Here is a 25,522-nt window from a genome sequence, read left to right as displayed (position 1 = left end):
AACCCAAAGAGGAACAAGAACATTTTTAGTTTCCTGCTAAACAAATTGAGGTAAAGTCCTTAACCCACCCAGTAGTATTATGCAACAAACTAATCCCAATGTAAAAAATGTAAAATACAGTTCAGCTTCTTTGCCTGCTAACATACTCAAAGGCTTTTGCGTTGCAAATGCATCGAAAGGTCCGCTTTTCCAATATCAGGATTGAATTTCAGGATGTACCGGTATAATAAGCTCATGGCAAAGATGAGGTTCAATGAAAAAGTAAATTGTTGTGCTTGCATGCAGTTCTGTATCCCCTGATGCCAGTCTTATAGCAAACGTTCTTCCAACAAATGTTTCTGTAAATAGACTCGGTTATATAGAAGCGTTATTTATGATTAGAGAGCAAAACATACAGTTTATTTCGGCTGTTGAAAATCCACATATTTCTCCAGAAAGTCTCTATTATCCTCGATATTGATTAGCTGTGCACAAATGTGCAGTTTCCAAAATCTAATTTATTTGCATAGTGAAAACCACCGATCTACACAGTAAATTATGCAATTAAATTCAATGACGATTGTGTGCAATTGCATTATCATCAGAAACGTTGTGTTTATGCACACATAAAATTGCGGAACGAGTATTTTTCAATTTGCAATAAAACATTTTACAAAAGTTACCACTAATTAAATGGTAATACATTTCCAGAACATCATTTTAATAGAAAATAAGTAGTAACACTAGCAAAAAGTGCAATACTGTCAGACATAGAGTTTCTAATTTGCTGACGCTTTACTTTAATGCATAACGGACGAAATCATCCTTATAGGCCTGCGGGTTATCACACATTTTTGATTATTATGCCTACTATACAAATATTGATAAATCCACGATTGATTTGCCACAGAAACAATTAGCGAATCTTTTGCATGAGACGGAATTGAGAACAACCAGCTTAATTTGTTAGCATCCTATTGTTCAAAATAATAATTTTCAGCAAAATATGTTCAGCTTATTAGAGTTGAATCATTATCATTAATCTTTCGGTTCTGAAACTCCAATGTTGCAAATATTGCAAAAGGAAATAAAAGTGTTTTTACTGCAAGTGCTCGAAATGTAACGTAAAAGCCATAAATAAAGTAATATACGACGTCCAAGTGTTCGATTTCAAATAAGAAGAATCGTAGATCAAACTGCCCAACTATCCCAGAATAATATCCATTCGAACGTAAAAGTTTCCATTGTTTTTCAGTCGTTTCCTGCTAAATTTCCAATGCAACCTGCATTATGGATAGTTTATCGTTACATGAAGGTCTATTTTAATATTAAGGCGTTTTGATTAGTTAAAGCTGCCCGCTTTTTATTGCATTGGCGAGTATAAGTAGCTCATACCCGAATAACGACAATGAACTAAATAACTTCCATGTATATTTTTGAATTGGCGCTATTATCAGAATTATAAGTGAATATTAAGTCAGCCTAACTATTAACTGAACTAAAAGATAAGCAAAATGGGAGTTACCTTAAAAATTTACTTAGTTGATATTGAGATTTTCTAGACACAACTTAACAAAAAGCTACTACTTCCCTTAAAAAACATTCGATGAAACTGACATGATATTGAAGCCAGTAGACGATAAACTAAGTCACTCGAGATCTTAAAATTCCTAAGGCGTAAAGCGATTTGCTTCAATAAACTTCAAGCATAAGATGAGATTAGCCGATATTGTATTGTTCGCAGTTCTTATCTGCCACTGTAAATATAAAATATATACTCCATCTAGGCTGGAAATATGGATATCATAGTTTATTACAGGCAATTTTTAGAAAATTTCCCAATCAATCAACATAATTATTACTTATGTGATTTGAACGGTTTTAATTTAATACGAACTCTGAGCAGGAGAATGGGGATTTAATATTTTTTTATAGGTAGACAGCGAGTAGTGCGCAAATTTATTTTAAATGGTTTTAGCCATTTGTCTGATTAAGGTTTCTGAGTAGCTAACGGATAGAAATTGTGCACGTTCAGCACTAATTACGTTTACGTGGGCGTCATTCAACTATCTTTGCTTCTTTGAGCTGTTTTTCTTGCGAGATCGAACTTTCCATCTGCTTTTTACATAATGATTTATCCGAATAATTTCGCTTCACTCTTAGGAATTCTGGTCGACTATCGGCAACCTATTATCCTTTAAATAAAAAGTAGATTTCTAGGTTCCCATCACATGGACGTCGTTTGAATTTTAACAAAAGTTGTTTAACAAACATTTTCAGTAGGTTTTCTAATATTTTATTCAAAATTGTGGAGAAACTGTTCAAGATAGCTCTTTAAGCGTGTCATGTTTATTGGCTGATTGTTACTTTATCATTATTATTATTATTACCGTGTAATTAATCGCCTTAATTCATATTCTGGCGAATTATTAATTAACTAAAGTAAAGTAGCTGCTGCGAAAATAATGCAATAATAAGCAACACGAAAATATCATTTTCCAAGTTATAGCTTCATAATGAGAAGCTGCTTTGGTACAACTTTATTAACATTCAAACTTAAATTGAACTTCCTGACTAAACCAAATTTTTCGCTCTCTACGCGACTCGCATCGGAATTAAATGTTTTCAAGTTCGGAGTATGGGCGTAAAAATGAAATTGGAAAATTGTACTTTTCACAAATGTTCTCCATATTAGGACAGTTATACCTGCTTGATATTCCGGCCTGCAATTGACAGGGAATAATTTTTTTCCTGTTCTCTATAATCGATTTTTATTTCGAGTTTTATTTTGATTCTGCCGCCTACAAATTTAGGTAATGTGAAAAAGTTCTTTCAGTGATATTAAAATTCTCAAAATAGACTGATGTATAATGGAAAGTTTTATTTACATATTTTCCATGCATTTAATTCCCGAAAGTACGTTATCGGACGGCTTGAATAATGACAATATTTTATAAGAAAGCTACGTTTGAGTCAGCGTAAAAGGGTTGCCTGTATGTTTTAACGCCCACATCAGCATACAGCGTCTTATTTTAACCTTCTGGTAGAAAACTAGTTTCGGCATTTTTAGCGTCTATTTTCATATTTTTACTATTCCTTTTTTGCTGCCTGTTTTCGAATTTATGATTGTAGAATTGCAAGGCGTCCTTGCAAAATAATATTTGAATAACAATAGTAAGTAATGTTGTAAATTAATAATAAATGTGTTTTTGTACTCTCAATATGATTAGATAATTCCATTAAAAATCCCGCTGTGCATATTGAACTATTTACAAATAGCCATTTAATTATAAAGTAAAGTCTAATCATTTGATGTGATAACCTGCGAGAACATTCAGCCATATGGTAATACCACTCATGTGTGCAATTTATATGTTGATTTTTACTGCATATGGATCATATTTTTATGGGCATAATACTATTGATGTGTCACCTCGGTTGAGTGAATATCAAGAATATTTATTGTTGCTTTTACGGGATTCGAGATCGTTTCAAAATAAAATCGTTTCGATTTATCAAAGGCCCAAGCCAAAGTTTAGGCACGAAAAACAAGTTGAAAAGTGGGAAAATTGCTCCTAACTTACATATCGGAATTTTTTGTGTATGCAAATACATACTGATGTCTGAAGACGCAAACTGCTCTTTTTTATTAGTTGAACGTCTGAGATACTTACATGAGACAGTTTCAACCCGATGTAGCTGTTCCTTTGGCAATCTGAAATATTATGAATTTATTAAGAAATAGTCACCGCTTAGTGCACTTTTATCAAATGTTGGCTTCGTACAGGGTGGTTTAGTGGGAGGAATGTATTTTCAACATAACAAAATACGCTCAAATGCGAGATACTTTGAGTAATTGTCATTTCAAAACTATTAAAACAGTTGCTTCGCCTTTTTCTTGAATTAATTAAGGCAAATATGGTTTTGTCCAGATTCTAGATTAAAAACCTCCTGCAGTACATTACTTGTAGAACCATGTCATATAAGCAGTTTCAAGTCCGTAAAAACTTTAATAGCAACAGACGGAGAGAAAGTCAATTTTTTTATATACTTAATAAGAATAGCTCCCGTCGTGTTTTCCTTGCAAAGTACCATTTCAGGGTTTTTGTTTAAGACATGCTACCATATGCTACAGTCTATCTGTTCCTTTTCGTTATACATTTTGCCATTTAGTGGAGAAATTAGAAAATTAGATGCTGCTTATTTCTGGCTGTTATTCAGAGCACTCGCTTCAGCTGCTGATTACATTACCCTAGTTCTTATAGCATTTAGTTTTGGCTTTAACGTATTCAAAATGGCACCAGAAATTCTTAATTAAATCGGCTAAATATAATGTCCCTTATTTAACATATGCATAAATTATTTTATGCGTTAACGTTTCATTTAATTTTTTGCTGATTTGGATTATTGCTAGCAAAAAGAGAAGGAAATTAACACATAAAGTACAGAAAAAGTATTAATGTCCTATAACAAAGACACAGCTATGGGCTTGCAAATAATTTCGTTTATATTTCGCATTTTGTAACATTTAGCTTCTCCATTTCCCGTGCTAAGCCCTGTTTTTGCTGACTGAAATTCACATGTTACTTCCGCAACAGTTTATTCTAGTCAATATTTGAAGTTGCAAATAGAAAGCGCTCCGTTATTACACGACTCAAATCGAAAGATAAATTCATAATTTAGCAACGTATGACAGCCGCATTTCCTTTATTTACATAAAGTTTCACTTGGAATTCTCTTTATGCATTATGACGGAATGTATGGCAATTATTTTAATATGGTATAGTGCAGTTTATGCTCGAAAATTAAACTGCTTGCATCTGGGAGCGGTTTTTTTCGGTCACTAATAATGCGCTAATTTTAATTCTCTTTCAGAGAATCGTGCATTTTAATCCATTGAATTATTATGCTGACTACCTGCTGGTTTTTTCATCTTTATTTTAGAGCAGACCGATGCGTATTTCGCATATTAAGCCGCAACGAAGCATAGTTTGCATGCAAATAGATTGTATTGTAGATATTCAAATTTAATACGTTCAGAAACAGTAATGGAATGGGTTGGAGCACGTGAAAGAAAAATCAGTGAATTGATCGGGTTTCTCATAATTTGTACTCTTGTAGTAACAAACGCCTAAATGTTGGATTATAATTCCTAAAAATTGGAAAAATATCCAAACAAATGATGAACAAATTGCGTTTTTAATTAATTGGTCGATGTTATCAGGAAATTACGCTAGGATAAAAAATACCATTGTATTCTCGTTACTTGCTTATTAATTGCCGCCTTTTTTATATAATAAATTGTGGCGCTGTTTTTTCATAATTAGCAATTTTCTGTTCACATTGCTTTCTATAACCAGGCTTAACAAATGTTTTATTGTGGCTGACTTCGTTCTATATGATCGATGCAAGTTTATAATTCTATTTTCCCACGCGTTATTAATCGTAAGAAAAAAATAATGTTTAATTGAGACTTTTCAAATTCTGAAGATTTTCCAGTAGGTCCACATTTCGAAGTTTATCTATGTTTAGCTTATCTTTTTGGTTGGAAAATTACATCTTTTCAGTTGTAGCCTTCTTCTTAGTTGCAAATTATTAAACATAGTTACTTTCTTTCTTATGAGATTTATGAAAATTAAACAGCTGCTATTTTTACACTTTCTCCTGCTGATAAATGGAACCGTTTATATGGAAGTTTATGAAAGTTCTATGCATCAATCATTAAAATGCTTCTACATGCTGGTCGGACGTTTCGAAAGAAAAGCATATAATAAACTCAAAAAATATAATCAGGAATTTACGAACAAGATAAACTATTGGGTTGGTTGGAAAGTAATTTTCCCTTTTTATGGAAATAAAGGACGGTGTTTTTTGTACGAACCTCTCATTGAATTATGTATTGTCCATTCTCGGCAAATACCTTTTGCCATCTTTCGCGCAGCAGCCTGAATTTCCACGGGATTAAAAATGTTTGGGTTTTACTGACAAAAAGCTGGTCAACGAAATTTTTGAATCTCTTTGAATTTGATAATGTTAATTGCTCAACAAATTTAAGAGTAGGTTTTTCATTATAATAAATGCCTTTCAAAATATTCATATAAATATACGAACGAATGCGTTAAAAAAGGCTGTTTGAACATGGAACTATTTTTCAATACTAAACTATACGCAAAGCAAAGATCATTATTTTCTGGTCAAATCAGTGTAATTAAATGAAACGAAACGAAACAATGCGCCTTTAGTTCACGCTTTTTAATTAGATGCTTCATTCAAAAAAAAAACCGAAACTTCTCAGTGTTTTGCAATGTATGCGATTATGAACGCTAATGGAGGAATAGTGTTGAAATATTACGGAGAAAATTGCATCGTGTTCTTCCAGTTTTGCTGAATACTAGGAAACCTGCACGTACTTTGCACATTGTGGATGATATTTTTACTTATTTCTCTTGGCGATTTTGAGATTGTAAAATAACGGCACTTAGAGAATGCCAAATCAGCAATTACAAGTCTCTAAAGGTTATTAAAACTTATTAATAAGTTATCGTCAGCTATTAAAACTTATTTTAACATTACCGCTTTACCAGTCAACTATGAAGTGATAAATATGAAAGGGGAGGTAAAATGAATAGGGCTAAATATGAAAACTTTGCTAAGCTCGGTTGGACGCATATCTTTATAAATTTAGCACGCTTATGAAGATTTAGAGACCGAGGGGCGGGATCATGAAAAATTCAAAGTATTTGCCTTTGGCCTAAGGGTAATTTTAGCGCAGCCTAATATGACTTTTAGATATTCTCTAGCAAAGCTTTGATGTTTTCTTATTGAAATTGAGCATTTACGTTATAAAGTTTTGGTTGCGTAAGTCCATTCAGTATGAAGAAAACCAGAAATTCTACCTCTATTTATAGAGGAAATTATACAACAAAAAGACATTCCATCTAAAACTAGAATCACACTAATAATACACAATTCGGAATTACAATACATTTTCTCCTTGATACTAAATTCATTTTATAAACGATTTCTATATGAAACCCAAAAGCTTCCACCTTCACCATAACGGTGTCTTTCAGATTTTCAGTCTAAATTACTAGCAACTTTTAAACTTTCCAAATTTGTTTGCTAAAAGCCGTCCATTTTCAAAGTAATTTATACGAGAGTAGCTTAAATGTTGATAAAACATAAAGTTGTAAACATAAAAGGCCAGTAATATTCATAGCGCAAATGGGAAAACTTTTACTGGACGCGTGTATTTATAAAATTTAGAAGTTTCTGATGATTTTCAGGCAAAAATTGCACGCATCTGAAAACTTTCAGTTTTCTACAAACAATTTCTAAGACGAAATTGCGTTTAAAGGGTGTTTAATATTATAGTGACTTTGTCTGAAGCGCTACTGTCTTTTTGTAATAAAAATGGGTTTAAAACATTTAAAATTTGATCGGATTATTTTCAGTAAATATAAATTTCAAGGTAGGCGTTTTGCTTTTGGACGAATGTATTTTTATAATCGTTTGATTTCACAATTTGAAGTATTTCCTCCCCTATTTTATAAGAGATTTACTGGAAAAGAAAAACTTATTTAAATTAGAGGCATTGCACGCAAATTGTTAAGTTGTAAACATAAAAAGGGAACTGAATTACTTAACGGTAAATGAGCAATTTTTTGCTGAACGCATGTTCACGAATGCAGGAAAATGGCATATTTTTTAAGAATTAGAAAATGTTTTTCAATTACTAACTTTGGCTAAATAGGTACATTTTTATATAAATATATTTATGAAATTGTAAGAAAAAAGACGACGAAGGGCCTTAAAATAACTGATAATCTGTCTGGATCCGCAACTGAAAAAGTAATGAAACAAATAAATTCCATTTAGTCGAGGTAGTCTTAAATTTCCAAAATTGGGCTTTTCTTTTTTCGTTCCTGTTTCCAGGATATAAATGGGCAATTATTTCGACAGTTGCTTTATTCTAAGTGATCTATAAATTATGGGCAACTCTGGCTTTGCAATTACTATTCCGAGAAGCTACAGAACAAATCGGCATAATTCTATCGGTTTTAAGTATTCAGTTATGACCAAACATAAATTGTCTAGCCAACCGACATGTCATTAACACTAAAAACAATTAATTTTACCGTTGCAGATTCTGATTATGCTTGATGTTGTAAGCCGTAATGAATCATTGTCCTCTATTAATGCTTGCAGATATTGAATATTGTTTAGTGGACTATAAAACAGAGACTTGTTCGGTAACATTTTTCATCTCCATTTGCCAGCCTTGATTAATTTTCCCTGCTTAATCGGCTTGTTTATTTGTTTTTCAAATCCAACTTTGTATTTATTAGTTCAGGATAGATTAATGTATTTAATTTATATCCCGCCTAATATGACAAAAAAACAACGAACGAGCATTTTTATCAGCTCTGGAAAGTTTAGTTTATGGCCACTTTCCAGTCACTAAGACAGATGATACTGTTTTCAAGTATCCAAGTTTCACGTCGCTTTGATGAATTTCGCGAATGTTTTTTAGCACTTACTTCTGCAAATGATTTCTCAAAAAAAAACTCCTTCGATCTATTTAATGAATGTTTTTTGCTTTGGTTTCACACCAAGCGAGGCAAATGTGTTAGTCAAGGGCTTTTTAAAGTTCAAAGCTTTGGCCACCGCACTGCAGTTTGCAACCGTTCTGAACACACATTGTTCTATTTGAAACGAGAAGTTAATGAGACTTGCAGGCATTACACGTAACAATCGTTATAGTTGTCTTTAGCTACATGTGGAACGGATGTGAATGCGAAATAATGTAATAATATTATTTAATTAAGGGGTATTAATTGAAACGTTTCAGTCTAGTTTATGTTTAGTTTCTGGTAATTTGATTTTTCGTCTGTTGGCCAGAAACCTAGTCAAATAAAAAAATTAATTTGATTAAGCAAAATATACGAAACGGACTCAAAGCTGCAATGGAATATAGGAGTAACAAATTCGCGTTAATCAAAGGAGTGCTGAACATCTGCGGGAAAGTGGCAAACAGGCCAATTTAGGAAATCACTATAGAAAATGAACGCTATTCTTTACATTGCGCCTTCCCTGTAAACAAGGCCTCGTGTAAATGTGTGGGATGGTCATGTTACATCACATGCTCATTTACAACGACATTAAATTAAAGATATTGCTTGAGCCCATTTCATAAGCTTTCAAGAGCAACTGTGATTTGGAAGAGTTCTGAAGCAATGAAACCAAATTAGGTGGCCGTAAAGGGGATAAATTCGCATTTTCCAGGCTATTGACTCAAAGCGAAAAACTCCAGTAGACAAATGAAGACGCATCTAAAACCGATACTTTAGATTGTTGAAATTACCATCCTTTCATTCTTCCCCTTGCTTTGGTATTTGCCATGGTAATTTTTTTTTGTGCATTTGTTTAGTCTAAGCTTTCGGCCTCAAGCTTATGAAATGGGCTCAAGCAATTGGCAGAAATGCGAGTTCTTACTTCTACTATTTGTTTATAATGGATAATGTTCTTAGGTCGAAGGTACATTTGTATTGGTTTCGGTGTTGAATCAGCTCATGTTATTTATTCAAAAGCCAATATATTAGTAAAAATCTGTTATGCGTTCTTCGACATTGTTAATTTTTCTCTCCCATTCTCCGAGGGTTTTGCATTCATCCAATTTAGTTTACGTTGATCTATTAGAATTTTTAAGCATATGATTCTTTCCGAGCCATATTGGCAATATTTTCGATACTTTTTTGTGCAGCAGTATTTCTACTCCAGGATTTTCTCTTTCATCCTTTTCAACTCCTTTATATGCGAGCACATACTTAAGTAATTTTCGTATTTTTTTGACCCCTTTTGCTTCTTTTGGTTTCTTGAATAACACAAATGTCTATACTTATTTTAGTGTCTTTTACTTCTTCTATTATTTCTTGATCGTTCTTGTTAAATGATTTGCTATTCCAAGTACCTGTTCTTATAAAATACCTTCATTGAAAGTTTGAATCGGGCGATTTTTCCTCCCTGCTGCTGTCGCCGATATCAATGTCCCTTCTTGAGCATGAATATCCAGCTGAAATGCTCGATATCGATTTTAATTGCTAAAAAGAATAAAATATTCCCCACAATAGCCGTATCGCCTACGAGACGAGGAATCCATTTCCTGCAATTTGCCCACATTTTACCCATAAACGCAATTTTCCAGTCAAGGCGTCGAGTCACTAGGGGCTAGGTCATGGGTTGGGGTTCTACTTCGTATTTTTAAACACTCATTTAGTTAATTAATATCTCGGATATTGTTTCACCGATATGTGTGAGACAGTAAGTGCTTTGTAGACCAGAAACTCATTTGTTTAATGATATTTGCTTTGCTGGTTGCTGATACGTACGTCAAAGCGCTACTATGAGACACTTTATTTCAGACCAGAGATTAAGGGAGTGCTTGTTCGTAACCCATTAATTAGACTTTTAGTCCGATTAATAATTTCATTAGGCGGCCAATTTCATAGTGGTGCTCATATTCTTGGAATGGGTTTAGAAAAGTTTGCAAAAAGGCCATTCCGCTAAACGCAAATGCAATTTAAACAAAGTGGTTTCCAATTTTTTAAATATATGTACGCCTTTGTCTTGTTCCTGATGTTTTAGTTCTTTTACTTTTAAAGCCATTTTTAGTTGTTTTGCAGATCCTTCTATGTAACCGAATTGTAAAATTAATATACTTTCCATTTTTAATTTGTCACTCTTACTAGTTTTTTTTCTGGCTTCTTAACATGCATTTTCTTATGTAATTTGTCACTTTTTGTGCCTTTTTTCCCGAAGTAAAATGTAAGTGTTTTTGATGCCAGCCTTCACATTTTTAGACGATTTAACAACGTACTAAAAATATTTGGTTCAAACTGAAAAATATTTGAAAAAACCACCACACATTTACCCTCTTGGTAGAAGCATCGTTTTCGAATTTTACGATAATTTAATCTTGTCAGAAGTTTTGATAGTGCTGTATATGCTTGTTTCACAGACCTATTAGACATTTTTTCGAAATTTTACTGGTTCATCAAATGTATATTTTATGCTTAATCGAATTGCATCAGTTTCCAAATTTCATATTAATTTCAAAGTAATTTTTCGTTTTATCTCTATACTGCCAAGACAACTCATCCCATAACACAAAAAGCGGCTCTACGTGCCTAAAGGAAGTCTTCCTATAACTCAAAACGCCTCAGCAGCCATTTTCTGGTCGGTTTATTTTTCAAAGCGTTCTTTCCTCTTCTCCTCTCACTAAAAATATTTCAATTGAATTTAAATAAATGGAGCCTGAAAAAAACATTCTTAGAAAACGTACCAGCCACATGCCCAGAGAATAACAGAAAGTTTGATTGTTGTTTTTTTCTGCGTAAGATTAATAATTCATGTTTCGTGAAGAGTTAGCAACGATCGACTTCTCGACTCAAAAAAAAATAAACATTTTTACGGCATTTTTCTATAATAATACAATATAATGTTGACCAATTATTTGATGACTGGCTCATTTTTCAATCCACTGTGCGGAATCTTAGGACAATTCATCTGATTGAATAAACATAAAAAGTCCGGATGTGCTCACATAGCCGATATAACTCAGAACGTCCGAACTGTCCATTTTCTAGTCGGCTTGTTCTTGACTGGTCACGGGGTTTTTACTCCCATATTTCCCATGTACATCTTTCAGTTCGATTAGGATCAATGAAGCTTTGAAAGTGTTTTTCTTTGAAAACTTAGCGGCCACATAAATAAAGCGACACTTTATGTGAATTTTTATTGCCCAAAGTAAATTTATTCAGTTTCACTGTCTGCACTTGTTTGGGGGTTTAATATCGAACAAAGCGAAATCCGGTTAAAATGGAAAATCCCACTAAGAAGTGATTAAACAGGACGGGAAAAAGAAACAAGTAAAATTACCGGATTAAATAACATCGTTTTATGTTAATATTTACATCCACAAGGAAGTAGAGATTGGCTCCGTAATAACAGTAAACAGAAAATGTGTTTTATCATCGTTACACTGACTTAATAGCTTTGAATATTGAACCTTTCGAGCTTTGATTCGTCTAGTGTTGGTTTCAGTTGTAATAAAGTACAAGCTTATTCAAATGCAAATTTTGCGTCCTCAAGAATATTTGCTATGCCGAAAATAGAACTTTATATTAAAAATATTACATAGGCAACACATTAGGCCATTAGAGCGTACATTGCACACGACAAGATATAAAATCACTCATAGGAAGCGTCTTGTCACCTCCATTATTGCTTAATGGATATCGCTTACAAAGCATAACATACATTTTTTATTGTCGCCACCCCTGATGTCATCTATTAGTTGATATGCAAAAAATACATTAAACAGACGAATGCATATAATTTTATATATAAAAATGCTTATAAGGAACCCCTATTTCGGTCTTTAGCTGATGACGGACATCAGCAATATTCAGCTATTCTAGGAAAATAGGAAACGTTAAAATAAACTGATAATAATTGGTGATTTCATTGATTCTTCTGAAAAATATGCGAAAACAAACACATTTTCGAATTTTTAAATATAGGCTACTTAAAATATGAGGCAACTGATCAAAATATAGTTTATTATTCCTCAAGTAATGGCCCACCCATTACGTGAAAGTTTATTTTATTATCAGGTTTTTTTGCGAAATAAGTGTTCGAGATTAATGGATTTCAGACTCGACTGGATTGGACTGACATAAAGCGACTTTTTTCACCATTAAAACGGTGCTCAAATGATTTTTGCTGCAAATGAACAGGATACTGTAAAAATGCTTTTGCAGTGATCAATAAGTAATAAAATTTGACCTAACCTTCAGATCTCTTTTACGATTCATGTTTTATTCTTGCACCGAAAAGACACGAAAATGCAGTAAAAATGCATCATTTACTTGAAAATCAAATATCTTAAGCTAAAGGGGGTGTTTAAAGGGCAAAAATCTAGTTCATGGTGACTGAAAGAGCGGCTGATTACCTTTTGACATTCTATTCGAAAGGGGGCCTCTTAGGAGGCTCATTATCATTTTTTTGAATAAGAAATTATTCTTAAATGTTTGATATTAGGTGGGACATTAACTAACTGGAATAGTTTTTTTTTAGTCAAAATGACATTTTTTTAGTGCATTATTTTACCTCCTCTGTATGCAATAAGCTTGTTTAATAGAGTACTTTATTTTAAGGGTTGATTAATTGTGTTACTCAAGTCGTTGTAAAATTAATAATTGAATCTACAATTTCCAAAACGGAAGAATGTAGGGTTTTTAGTTAAAATATGGCATTTATACAGAGCAGCTTTAACATTAACTCTCATTGCTCTTTTACTAAAATCATATGTTTCTAAACTAGCAAATCGACTTGGTAAACTCTAACCCTTGATATTTTCGACGAAAATTCAGGGAAAATGGACAATTTTTGTCATGGGATTCATGTACGAATTATCTGGAATACTTGTAAAATTTTCGTTAATTCCAAAAACTATTGGCGTTGTTTCGCAAGTTATATATTTAATTATCCTGGGTGTTCAGAAACTAGAACGACAAACAAAAACAGAAAATTTTAAAGATGATTTCACGTCGATTTAATATAAATCGTCGTATTCAAACATGGTTCCTAAAGGAAGTTCTTGGCTTCATTTAACTGCGGCTAATTTCCAATTCAACCTTGTTCTAGAATTTAATTTAATTTGCCTTCGATGGCCAACTGCTGAATGTTAACAAATAATGTTTAGCTTGATAATTATATTGCAGAAAATAACAGAAACATTTCGCGTGTCTGATGCAAATGTCTTTCTATAAGAGAAAAACAGAAGTAGTAAAATTATGGAAATATGAATGTTGCTTCTAAATGTGACTCATTGACTCGAAAAGTTTCAGTGTTAGCAAGTGTTTGTTGCTTATGATAATTTTTCTCTACTGATACAAAGAATAATTCAGAAATAATTGTTTTGAATTTGCAACCTTGAAAAATAGTTTAAATTGCAACATTTAAAATACTATAAAATTTGGTAGGGATAGAAGTCCAAGCACGTTTTGAGCTCAAAGTTTCTGACTAAATACTAAATACTAATATTTAAAGTGGCAATAAATGAGAAGATTTTTATTCTCAATTTACGAAAATAGTTATTTTTTATCAAAAGTTCTGCATGTTCTAAAATTGTGTACGCGGTTTGTCAAAAAGCATGAATTTTGCACGAGAGAAAAGTACCTACATTAATTTTTGACAATGTCGAAAATGTTATGGAAAAAAGTCAACTAGAAAAAAAAACCCCCTTCAAAGGTGTATTTACTACTTAAACAAATTTGTTTTTCAAATTCAATTGTTCCTCAAATTGCCTACCGATGCCGAATTGGGTGATTGTTCGAATAAAATAATTTTCTTCGATGGGGTGAATTTTCTTTTTCCATTTTTCAATTTGGAACTTTAGCTCAAAATCCGACATTTAATTTCATGAAATGAAATCCATTTTGATGAAATTGAGCCTCTACGAGGCAAAAAATATTTTAAAAGCGGTTTTAATGGAACACCCTTGATTTTAGTTCTAGCGATTCCAGCCATTGGTGATTGAACATTAGTCGTGTTTTTGCAACGTGAAAACCCCTTTGAATGTTTCTCATTTAATGTCCTGCTAATAAAAACAGATCAATAGCAGCTCACTGAATTCCAGGCAAGTTAATTTAATCTAACCTCGTAAAGCGAGTAAAAAGTTTAAAGGAATTACCGAAATAAAAAGCCAAATCCGGCTAGATGCAATTAACAAAATAAAACTTTAGAGTTTGAGCTGTCCTAGTGACAACTTAATTAATTAAATAAACACTAGACAGTGCGCTGTATAAATTTGACAAAAATAACCCGCGGTATAATAAAGTATAAAAATCGTCCGTTGTTAGGGATTTAAGGATAAATTCTGCAGCTTCCATTTATTTTCTTGTAAGCGTCTTTTTATTTTTAGACGCAAAACGATTCATGGAACAAAGCGGTTTCGTCCAAAGTAATGATAATCGGTTTATACATCATTCTCCAATCCAACCTCTGATTGAAATCGCTTTATAATCGGGGTTTGGTTTTAACTTTTGATAGTTTTCCGAGACGACCCATGCCTAAACGAGCATTCAGTTTAAGAAAGGTGCCTAATACAAGCTTCAAAATATTTGAAATGACGAAATTAACAATCTGGGTAACTGCTGTTGCTAAAAAGTCATTTCTAACGCATTTATTGCCTCTATTAGTCGGCTGTGAATTACACGCATTCATGTCACATGAAAGACCTAAAAAGCGATAAAAACCGAATGTATAACGATTTCAGACACAGAATAGTCATACTAAATAGTTGCAATGTGCAATGTGCTGAAATAGTTCGTTGCATTTAATCTGTGTTTGAATCGCAACTACTAAACGAGTTTTCTAGAATTCTTGTTGCAATTCAGTTAAACGTTTTTTGGTAAACAAATGGATTTGCTTGTTTCTTTAACGGGATTTAGATCGATGTGAAACAAAGGCTTGATTTTTTTGAATAACTATGGCAAACCGCCGACGATTTTAAAAAACAAGCTTTTGTTTTGCATCGGTCCGAGTCCCGTTAAAGAAACAAACAATGCCATTGAGATTGATCCTAGAGAGCAAAGCAGGATCGTTACAAAATAGAAAATAATCCATAAAATTTAACTTACTAGCATCATCAAAAACGTCGTTTGGTACGCCTTTCAAATACTATGCCGTGGGGTATTATTTATTTTTTCTCGCATAATTTTTCCTGTAAAGTTGAGTCAATGAAATTGCTTTTGAAAAAAAGGTGAATCACCAAACTTCCAAATATCCACTTTAAATTATTCAAGTTGTTTCAAATAATCATGTTTCACTATCATCCGCATTGCCCTGTTTGCAAAACTCCCATTCCGCATGATGATTTTATGCAAATATTTATGACCCGTGGAACATTAGAAGTTGCAATAATCTTAACTATTGTGCAAACAACGTCTATGAACGATTTGTATTTATTGCGGTACGGCAAATGCGACTGTTCGAACATTTATATTTAGTTTCCATTGTGCCCGTTCATTAATCAATCGCATTGTGAACACCCGTTCCCAAAATCTTTATACTAATCTTACAAATTGAAGTTTAAAGTAACTCGGAAAGAATAAAACCTGGTTGAAATGAATGCCCTTTCCAGCACGATTGCGTACAACAGCCTCGACATGGCATATTAATAACTAGTAATTATCGTTGTTGAGAAAAATTAATAAATCCAGGCTGAATAAAAAGTTCGTATAAAAGCGGCATTGCAGTATTTCTGGGAAATTTCCCCGTTCTTTTCCGGATTGTTTAAAATAAACGGACAAAGATTTACGATGGGCTATTTAATATCGAATAATATAACATTAATGTAAGCAGGTTGTTGATTTAATCGCAATGAATTTTTAAAAGAAAAAATCTGGGTTTATGACTTCAAAGCGTCGGAACTAATTGTTTAGTTAGCTCCGATCAGCCAAATAATACTGAACATTTGCCAGCTGAATTGGAGTTATTGATAGTTTACGTCCCCTATACTAGGGTTTTAGGCTATTTTATAATGGAAAGCCGACTAGTGTTAATTGCGAATAATCCAACCGCTACAGGTTTCATATAAATTCAGGATACAATTTTGGAGAGCTGAAGCTTTCCAATGAATATAACGAATGGATATTGCATTGACTGTAAATTGGGACATTTGATTGCTGGATTAGTGTCAATTTCCAGATGGATGAACAATTTGATCGTTGTCTTCTTATGAGAATCATTCATATTACGCAAAGCCAAACGCACTAGAATATAAATTATACCCGCAATTCTGGTCATGTTTATTAAGTTGAAATGCCCAAGTGAGTTAAATAAACCAAGCAGCACCTCTAATGATATATTCCGTCTGTGGCCATTTAAATATACATCAAAGCTTTCAAGCTTAAATACACCAAACATTATACCCTATGACATGCTGGTGTGTGTTATTAATGTATCACAATTATGGGGTCTGAATGTTTTATAGAATGTTTCCTGATCAGCTTTTATTAATCACATTTAAAGAACTTGATATAATTTAATAATGACTTTAAATTTGCTTTTGGTGGTTGAGTTGGCTAGGGACCGCCCAGCTTGAATAAATTAACTCTGACATTTTTACTTGTACGATGACTCGTATGATCAAGACGCTAGCAATTTTTTTAAAGTAGCTTAAAGACAAATTTACGAAAATGTATTCTTGTTTGACATCGATAAAATGAACCATTACGGCTCCCATAAAGGAAAAAAAATGTTTTACGCATTTATTAGTTGATCGGCTCACACCAAACACTCGGTACTTTTTTTTAAATTATTTATTTTTAATTATTTTATTTTAAAATTTAAATTTAAATTTTTGTAAATGCCAGTGAGACGATTGCAATTATTATGATAAATTTGGTTTTTTGGACGATTTGAATTTAGACACTTTTAGCACTGTTTCAGCTCTAGCTGGGTACTATTTTTAAGGAGCTTAAAGCTTAAACTAATGAAAATGTGCTATTGTTTAACATTGAAAAATTGACCCATTTTTTCAGTCTGAACTATAAATTGATGACAAATTTTTTTTGAAATTTGAAAAAATGAAGGCAAGGAAACCGAATGCAACACTGTTTCATAGACTTTTAATTGTTCTTTTAAAAACATTTTTTCACGTTAAACATAGAAGAATTTTTTGCACCCTTTTTTTCTAAATGCGCCAATGATTTTCCACACTCGAGTGGTTTAAAGCCAACGCAAAAATTGTAGTAGTATTCAAGTAGATAAAAGCAAACAAAAAATGTTGTCAAAACTTCCATTGTTTAATCTAGTTGGAGAAAGTAAGAAAATGAATGCAAGAAAGCGAGATACAAGCAAATCGCGCTATTATAGTCATCCCAAGAGAATGTTGATTACAAATTTGCTTTTTTAAAAATAAATTTAGCGTCTAGAGGTAGTTTTCCTAAAAAATTGCACTTAATGCAAGCCGAAAAAAATGTTTTTCCCCATCGTAATAGTACTTGTTTTCAGCTAAAATTGTCTCAAAATATTGATCGAAAAACGAGTGTAGAAAAAATGAAATCTACTCTTGCATTGATTTTTTATGTTTGCTTTTAAAAATACTAATTTTTCACGTTAAACTAGGAATTGGATGCTTCCGATTTTCAGACGTACCAGACATTTTCAACACTCAAGTAGTTTAAAAAGAAGCAAAAATGGTCAGAAAATGTATTGATTAAATCTAGGTATTAAAGACAAAAATGAAGAAAAGAAAATTAAAGAACGAAATGCTAGAAAGCGAGGTTCAAACAACATTTTGCTAGTCACTCGCCTCAAAGTGATCCCAGGCATATTCAACTTTTTGGATCAAATTTCTCATTAAATATTCCCCATATCGACAGGTAGTTTACCGAAGAAAATTAACGTGTCTAAGTCGAGTAAATTGTTTGTTTTTTGGAGAAAATCAGCAATTCAACCACATGCTTGCTACTGAAAAGTTATGAAAATTATTTTGTTACATCTCGAGCTGCTTTTTTGCTTTGCAACAATTTCTATTTTTCAAGAATAACAAAATCTATGAATTATTGTATTTGAATGTCAACAAATGGTCGAACCTATCGAAGTCATGCGTCGCCACATTTTCAAACTTTTTCTGCTCTCGCGAAATATCCAGAGAGAATTGTAGATGTCCCGGCAGGAATCGGAAATTCTTTGAGCTAGTTGTCCGTTCTCTTTGAGTGGGAAACAACACATTTGTAGGGAAATCCCCCAAGGAAAGTCTTTCATTTCCTTTGTTCTAAATAGCTTTACTTTTACTTTTACCTCCCTTTTTGCACAGCTTCAACCAACAGTGATAATGTTCGCATCCCAGATGAATAATAAATGCGACCATTTACCCCGTTTTAAAGATGCCCAAAAAGTGCTTAACTAAGAGGTGATAATAGTAGGGAAATTGCACACAGCACTCGGGAAACAACTTTGCTTTCACTAATCAACATAAATTTATTATAATTATGCGCACAAAATTCTAGAATATTATTTTTCTTATCAAGCATAGAACAGCTTGGTTCTCATTACAGAAGAAGAAGTCTATAGGTTGAAAAGTGGAACATTCATTATTTGTACTGGAAAAACAGAAAACCCTCTAGATTCGCGTAAGCGAAATGTTTCTAAAACATAATTCTTTAATGTACCTACTGTATTTTTAATGCAGAATTTAATTGTTCATAAAGCTACTTCAAGTTTTTCGTTCAAAATCAATTTTAAATTGTTCGTCGAATTTAATGCCAAATCATATCAAATAATATACAGGATTTGCCATAAATAATTGTGTTTTATGGGACCTAAATTTTAAAATTTAAATTTAAAAAGACAGTTACAATAGTGCTGGCTTAATTTCAACACCCTGTACAACCATGAGAAAAATTGCAGGAAAATTCATTTATTTGGTGTTTTGAGTAAATGTTGGTTGAATTGAATTAGAATTGACTACATCTATTTACAAAAATCTGGATTAAAACACCACAAAATGATATCGAGTTACACTCAGAGAGAGCTAATAATTAAAACAAAACTGCCTTATAATCTAAATAAAAACGACTAATGAATGAAATTCCATTAAAGTTAAACTGGAAAATTCCGCAAATGTGACAAATTCAACGGCGATTTTCCAACATTTACCAAACACAATCGCATTGAAAACTTTCGCAATGAAATTACAGGGCCTACCTTGTTAAAATTCAATGAAAATGTCTGAATGGAAAAATTCAAACAAAGCGACGCCAAACTTTCAGAACTCCGGAAAATGCGCCCGGAACTTTATTTGGATAAAGCATCGCGACGTCTGGATAGTTGGCCGAACCAGCGTCGACTACCGATAAATTCCGCGATTTTTCGTGTGTGCAAATTCCAGAGATTGTGCGTGGTTTTTCTTCTGTCATTCACTGTGAACTTTGCGTGTTTCACTAACAGAATAACAGCGATAACACAAAAAAATTGTCTGGTAAACGCAAAGGTTTACATTTTTGATCTGTTGAGTATTGAGGGCTGAAATAACCAAAATAAATTCAGGCACAGAACATATGTTTTTTTGGCAAAAGGCAACATAATTTTTCCAAAAGAACCGGGAATTTATTTAGGGGATTTTCCCCAAAAAAATCAGGATGAATCAGTTTTAGCTCATTCACTAAAGGTCTTCAAAAATCAAAATCAAAGACAAGAAATCAAGACAAGAATAAACAATAATTTATTACTCAGATAATTTGATCAAATAATCGTCTAGGGTTAGTATTCTATTTCGCCACACTTTTCCAGAAACTCCTCCAGATCGGCCAGTCTTCGCGCCTCGTGCTGGATGTGCCTTATATGGCCCCATCTGAGCTGTTTCAACTGCTTTATATAACCATCTTCGCCTATAAAGTAGATTGAACGTAATTTATTGATGAAAATGCAGAGCTTAATGATCTGCAGCTTGGACTCAGGATGTGCCACTGAGTTCGGATTGATAAAATCCTGGAGAATTTTTGCGTGGCCAAAAATTTAAAGAGATAAGGAAGATTTTTAAATATGCGCGTAACGCACCGCTCTTTTCCTTCATCTCACCCTGGCTTCTACTTCGTTCCACTAACTGATTAGAATCCAGATTGGGAGGCGCGGAAGCATTGGAAATAATGGAATCTGTCAAGGCGGCAGTCACCTCGTAGCTAACTCCATTACGATGTTGGAATTTTTGTTGCCTACTTATAGTTGCCACCGCCTTGTTAGGAGTCAAATTTTCAAAAACCTTTAAACCAAAAAATTTTATTTAGTTCATATGTAGTCACTAAAGGAAAAAGAAGAATTGAAATCCTCAGTATCAAAATTACTTTCAAAAGCATAAAAGAGCAACGGAGGAACAAACATTCCCTGGAAAGTAAAATAAGTATAAAATGGACTTCATAAAAATGTTAATTAACTCTCCTTTCATTCAGCGAATGGCCGTTAAATATGCTTATTGCACACTTTAAATAGAAGCTTTGCATAACTGGATCAAACAGCACACAACATTATTAATAAACCCTTGGAATAGGCTCTAGTCTGAATGCGAAGGTATGTTTTAATAACGTACCGGACTTTTAAAAGCCCCATACATGAAAAATTTCAAATAAAACAGGAGCTTAAATTTATTCAATATCGGGCAAATGTCGCAACTTACCACCTGATCTCGTGGAACGGTGCCCAACTCCTTACTTAAAGCCCGATCAATCAAATCCACTATATAGCTTTTCGATTTATGCAAATCGAGAGCGCATTGATCATCCATTGGCCTGAGCAGTTTTACGGATTTTTCCGGCTCCACAGGCCCAAACCATTTGCTAACTGGCTTCGCTTTGCCAGAATTAAATACCTCCGAGTCTTCATTTGTCGGAGAAAATTTCCGCGAGAGAGTTTCGTAGTTAAAACTCTCTACCTGTTATAAATTTGCGTTAACATTCACAGTAATTTGAACTTCTTTTTACAACACGCCACTTCGTTGGGAGACAAGAGTGAAACCAGAGGTGGGAATGTATATGCAAATCCAAAACTCTAAGAAATACTACTGTATTAGATTGATCTGTTTGTTCGTTCTATGCAAAAGATCGGAAACAAGGTTACGAATAACTCAAGGCTGAAAATTAGCATCTATTTCCAGTAAAACATAAAGGCATATTTATGGAAGTTGTAACTTTCAAGGCAACGTCTTATTTCAAAGTTTTACGGCAAAGAGATTTTGTGTACACTGTCAACAGCACTTCGTTAGCCTTGTAGAGTCATTTTAAATTATAATTTTCCACGAAATATTATTGCGAGTCTTTGTCAACTGGAGAATATTGCTGAATGGGCAAAGGGAGAACAGACGGATGGAAGAAAATGCGTTAAAACGCAATTTTTGTGCTGTTTTGAGATATTAAAAGTTAAAAGGATTGCGATATTTAACAGGCACGAAACATTAAGCACTGACGAATGTTGGTCGTTTAAAAAATCTAAACAATCAGAAAAATCACCCTAAATCACAGAATAATCTACGCCCTCTGAATTTGGGGGAAAAAACGTTCAACTATAAGGTTTATTTCAGCAGCTTTTAACTGAATAAATCTGTTTTCAAGGGTTACAAGGGACCTTTAAAACAAAATTGCAATTTAAATGGTCTAATCAGTACCTTATCAATCTTCACTTCTCTTTTATCTTTGCCTTTTTCATTTTTTACTTGCGGGTCCTCGTGCGAACAACCGATAGACACTTTTTCAATACTTTCAGCATTTTCGCATTTCTGTAGCCGATTTAGCAATTTGTCTAGACTCAGCTTCAACTTCGGCTCAAGCGATTTTTGTGCTTTCATATTTGCTAGCTTTTCTTGTCTGATTTTGATTGACGAAGGTACCTGAAAAACGGGCGATTTTCCTCTAAGGGTTGCGATTAATGCCATTTGGAAATGTATGTGTTTTTCCAATATATGGTGTTATGAGTTTTAGCTTGACTATATACCAAAACAGAATATAAAAAATATATAAATTTGTTCGTCGTTGTTGTGTTGACTTTCGAAATGATGGGATAGAGACACATACAAATATTAGTTGAATACCAACGATTTATGACGGGAAACTAGGAAAATCGGTTTTATTTATAAAAGGTGTTTTCTTATTAGTTTAAATTAAAGTGTCGGTTTGATGTTTCCATATCATATTTTGCAAATGGGATTTTTATTAAATAGAAACCGCCGCGTCCGTAATGAAATGTATCATTACATAATATAGATACATATTGATTTTTATGCTCGATATAGGGTGGTTAAGTTAGACAAAAGTTGGAATATTGTAAAAAACAAATATTACCGAAAACGTTTTTTCAAATAAATCGGAATCTATGAATTGTTGAAACAAAATGTTACGACGTTTTTCAAGCTTTTCACATTGATATTAATTTAAATAAATGGAAAAATCCAATTTTTTAAGTACGGACCTAGATTCTTGTCTCGTTCTTTTGGATGCACAATTTTTCCTAATTTTAATAAATTTCCAAGACTTATTAGCTGAAAAGTCCGACCCTGGATTTCAGTTGGAAATTGCACGTTTCGGTTCCTTATACCATTAGGTTTGCCTTTTGAAAATATCCATAAATTTTATTTTGCTTTGCGTAGAGGTTTAGCATTAGAATTGAAGTACCGATGTTTAAATAAGAAAGCAAAAAAAATACCTTTATTGGCTAAAAATAGTTCATGGTGATTAATCAAATCAATATTATTAAATAATTGCAGATTTGCGCAGAAAAATCTCAATTAGTGACAACAAAGGCACACTTTTTTTACTCTTCTTTGTAAATTTTGCAAAAAAGTAAGTGTCAGTTTTGCACAGGCGGCTAAAATTTTAAATTTTAATTTAAAAATAAGTTCGTTTAACTCTACCCTACTCTACGGGTGTGTTTGTGTTTTTTAGGTAATTATATGCTTAGTTTAGTCATAAAACAAAATTCAGCTTGAATTGAATGAAACAAACCAGACATAACTAGATTAAAATTGATGCGCAGATAATTATATTCATTGATGTTATTAACCTACTAATAGAATTTAAAAACATCCGAAAATTAGCATGAACATTGCGGAGATACGCCCTTTTCCCTCTAACACGACAGAGTATAAATGTCCATGTTGAACTAATTTATTATATCTAACAATCCATTTCGCTTTTAAACGTGCATTAATCAATTGTGTGCGGACGACATCATTTCATTAAAATTTTATCAACAACAAAAGCCCTTTTATTTACAAACATTAAAAAAATGTTTCTCGTGTAATATCGAATTATGATGATCATAAAGTCTACTAATTGATTAAAATTGTTGATAGCAAAGTATCAAGTCAATAGAATGGCAGTTTTATGTGTCGGTTTTATACCTGAAACAGTAAGTAATTGATTAAAGAAACTGATAATTCTGTAAAATGGGTTATTAGTTGATTGTTTTCCGAGCCAAGCAACTGTTTCAAATCAATTGGAAAACCTCTACCAGATAATTTCAATAAACAATCCAAACCATATCGGAATAATGTTCTAATAAAGTTCACTTTGGGGAAAATGTAGTGTTTTATGCATCGAATAAATTTGACCTCACCCTGGGTTTTAGATACTTGGCAAACTCCTTAAATTCTTGTTCCTCTCGCTCGTTAACATTGCCAGGATTAACATCGTAAAAGTCGTCCGATTGCTCAAAATTATCGTCATAATTGTCCAGGAAAGTTTCAACTCCTTTCGGGGCCAAATGCTCTTTAACATCGCCTTGTGAATGCATTTTGTGTGTGGACAAAGTGTCGCTTTGCTCGTAGGCGCTAGCGAACAGGGTCTTTGTTTGTGGATAATTTTTTCTTATTTGCTGTAATTTAACATTTAAATTTGTATGGACAAATTCCCGATGTTTTAAAGTGAAACTGTAGAGTAATTGTACATTTAGATAGAGAGACAGAAGTTGATTTTCCAAATTTAATGATCAAATCGAACTTTTCAAAGGCATCTAGCTTGCAAAAAATAATCTTACATGATTCGTTTTACTTTTCCTTTTCGTCAGTGCCGGATCGGCTTGAGATACCACCGGAAGGCAAAGTACTGAAGCCCTTTTACTCCCTGTTGCAGACAGTGGATTTCTTGTAAAATACCTATTTAAAAAAAATGAGCAAATGCCTTAAATCATACATTCACTGCAAAATAAGTGCTCAAATGGCGGTGTTTTTTAAGGTATTGATGCGAATTAACAGTCGGTCCTTTGTGGCAAAAGCAGTCAATACAGGCTACGTGCCCTTTTGATTAGCAGCCGGTACAGCAAGAATTAGGCTTTCCACAGGCCGGCCACAGGCTGAAAGGGCACAAACATATCAAATGCAAGTCGCCGAATCCAAGTACTTCCGACTAAATGGGCCTCTAGATAATGTAGAATGAGCGCCACTCTAGATAATGTATCTATCCGTGTGTGGCCAAATTCTCTTTCGCTTTTTTTCATCTTGCGCCGCATCGGTATTTTTTCTCTTTTCATTCGATTTAACAGCAAAGGTAAATCTAGTTTCTCAGTCAACACTTGGTTGTTAGCTAACATTTTTTATAAAACAATCGGGTAGGTTTTTCCGGGCCAAAAAGCTTTTGCAAAAAGGCATTAGCCATTTTACGCAAGTAAATGTTCCTTTATTGAAATATGATGATAAGAGCTGTTTAAAAAGCTGTTTAAAAGGTTAAAGCTAAAGGTGGTTTTTTAAATTTGCTGCAAAAAAAACATTAATTCTTTTCAACCGATTTGCTCAGAAACGTATGATTCAGCTTTTTCTGAAAGCTTGTTGGCCTTCAAGTTAGCATAAGCATATGGGGTGTTCCATTTCAAAAAACGAAGTTAGTTATATTTATAAAAAAACGTGAACTTTCTGTATATTGGTACAACGTTTCGGTGCATGTCTTGAAGCCAAAAATGCTTGTTTCAATGTCAAGTAGCTCTTACACAG

General features: G+C 33.2%; 2 protein-coding genes across 3 annotated transcripts in view; both read right to left on the bottom strand.

Annotated features, from left to right (window-relative positions):
- LOC109539738 (5-hydroxytryptamine receptor 1D) overlaps positions 1-19,890 on the bottom strand; it is a 30,225-nt gene extending 10,335 nt beyond the window's left edge. The window contains exons 1-2 of one of the 2 annotated variants that reach the window (XM_019907697.2): positions 19,759-19,890; positions 3,654-3,694 (exon numbers count right to left, since the gene is read on the bottom strand). The gene's annotated coding sequence lies outside the window, so the exon portion shown is untranslated. Of the gene's footprint in view, positions 1-1,504; positions 1,663-3,653; positions 3,695-19,758 lie in introns of those variants that run through there. The other variant, XM_019907698.2, reaches the window with a different exon arrangement.
- A 362-nt stretch (positions 19,891-20,252) lies between these two features.
- The window catches only part of LOC109539756, an 8,480-nt gene continuing 3,210 nt past the window's right edge, over positions 20,253-25,522 (bottom strand). Inside the window, exons 5-10 of the mRNA XM_019907736.2 lie at positions 24,574-24,691; positions 24,154-24,411; positions 22,208-22,429; positions 21,224-21,478; positions 20,611-20,812; positions 20,253-20,441 (exon numbers count right to left, since the gene is read on the bottom strand). Of these exons, the coding sequence (XP_019763295.2) occupies positions 20,314-20,441; positions 20,611-20,812; positions 21,224-21,478; positions 22,208-22,429; positions 24,154-24,411; positions 24,574-24,691 (1,183 nt within the window). The 3' untranslated portion in view covers positions 20,253-20,313. The remainder of the gene's footprint in view (positions 20,442-20,610; positions 20,813-21,223; positions 21,479-22,207; positions 22,430-24,153; positions 24,412-24,573; positions 24,692-25,522) is intronic.

The sequence above is a fragment of the Dendroctonus ponderosae genome, unplaced genomic scaffold, assembly GCF_020466585.1.
Source record: "Dendroctonus ponderosae isolate FM_Combo_2020 unplaced genomic scaffold, Dpon_F_20191213v2 Dpon_F_20191213_7, whole genome shotgun sequence".
Lineage (NCBI taxonomy): Eukaryota > Metazoa > Arthropoda > Insecta > Coleoptera > Curculionidae > Dendroctonus > Dendroctonus ponderosae.
This window is presented reverse-complemented; position numbering and strand designations above follow the sequence as displayed.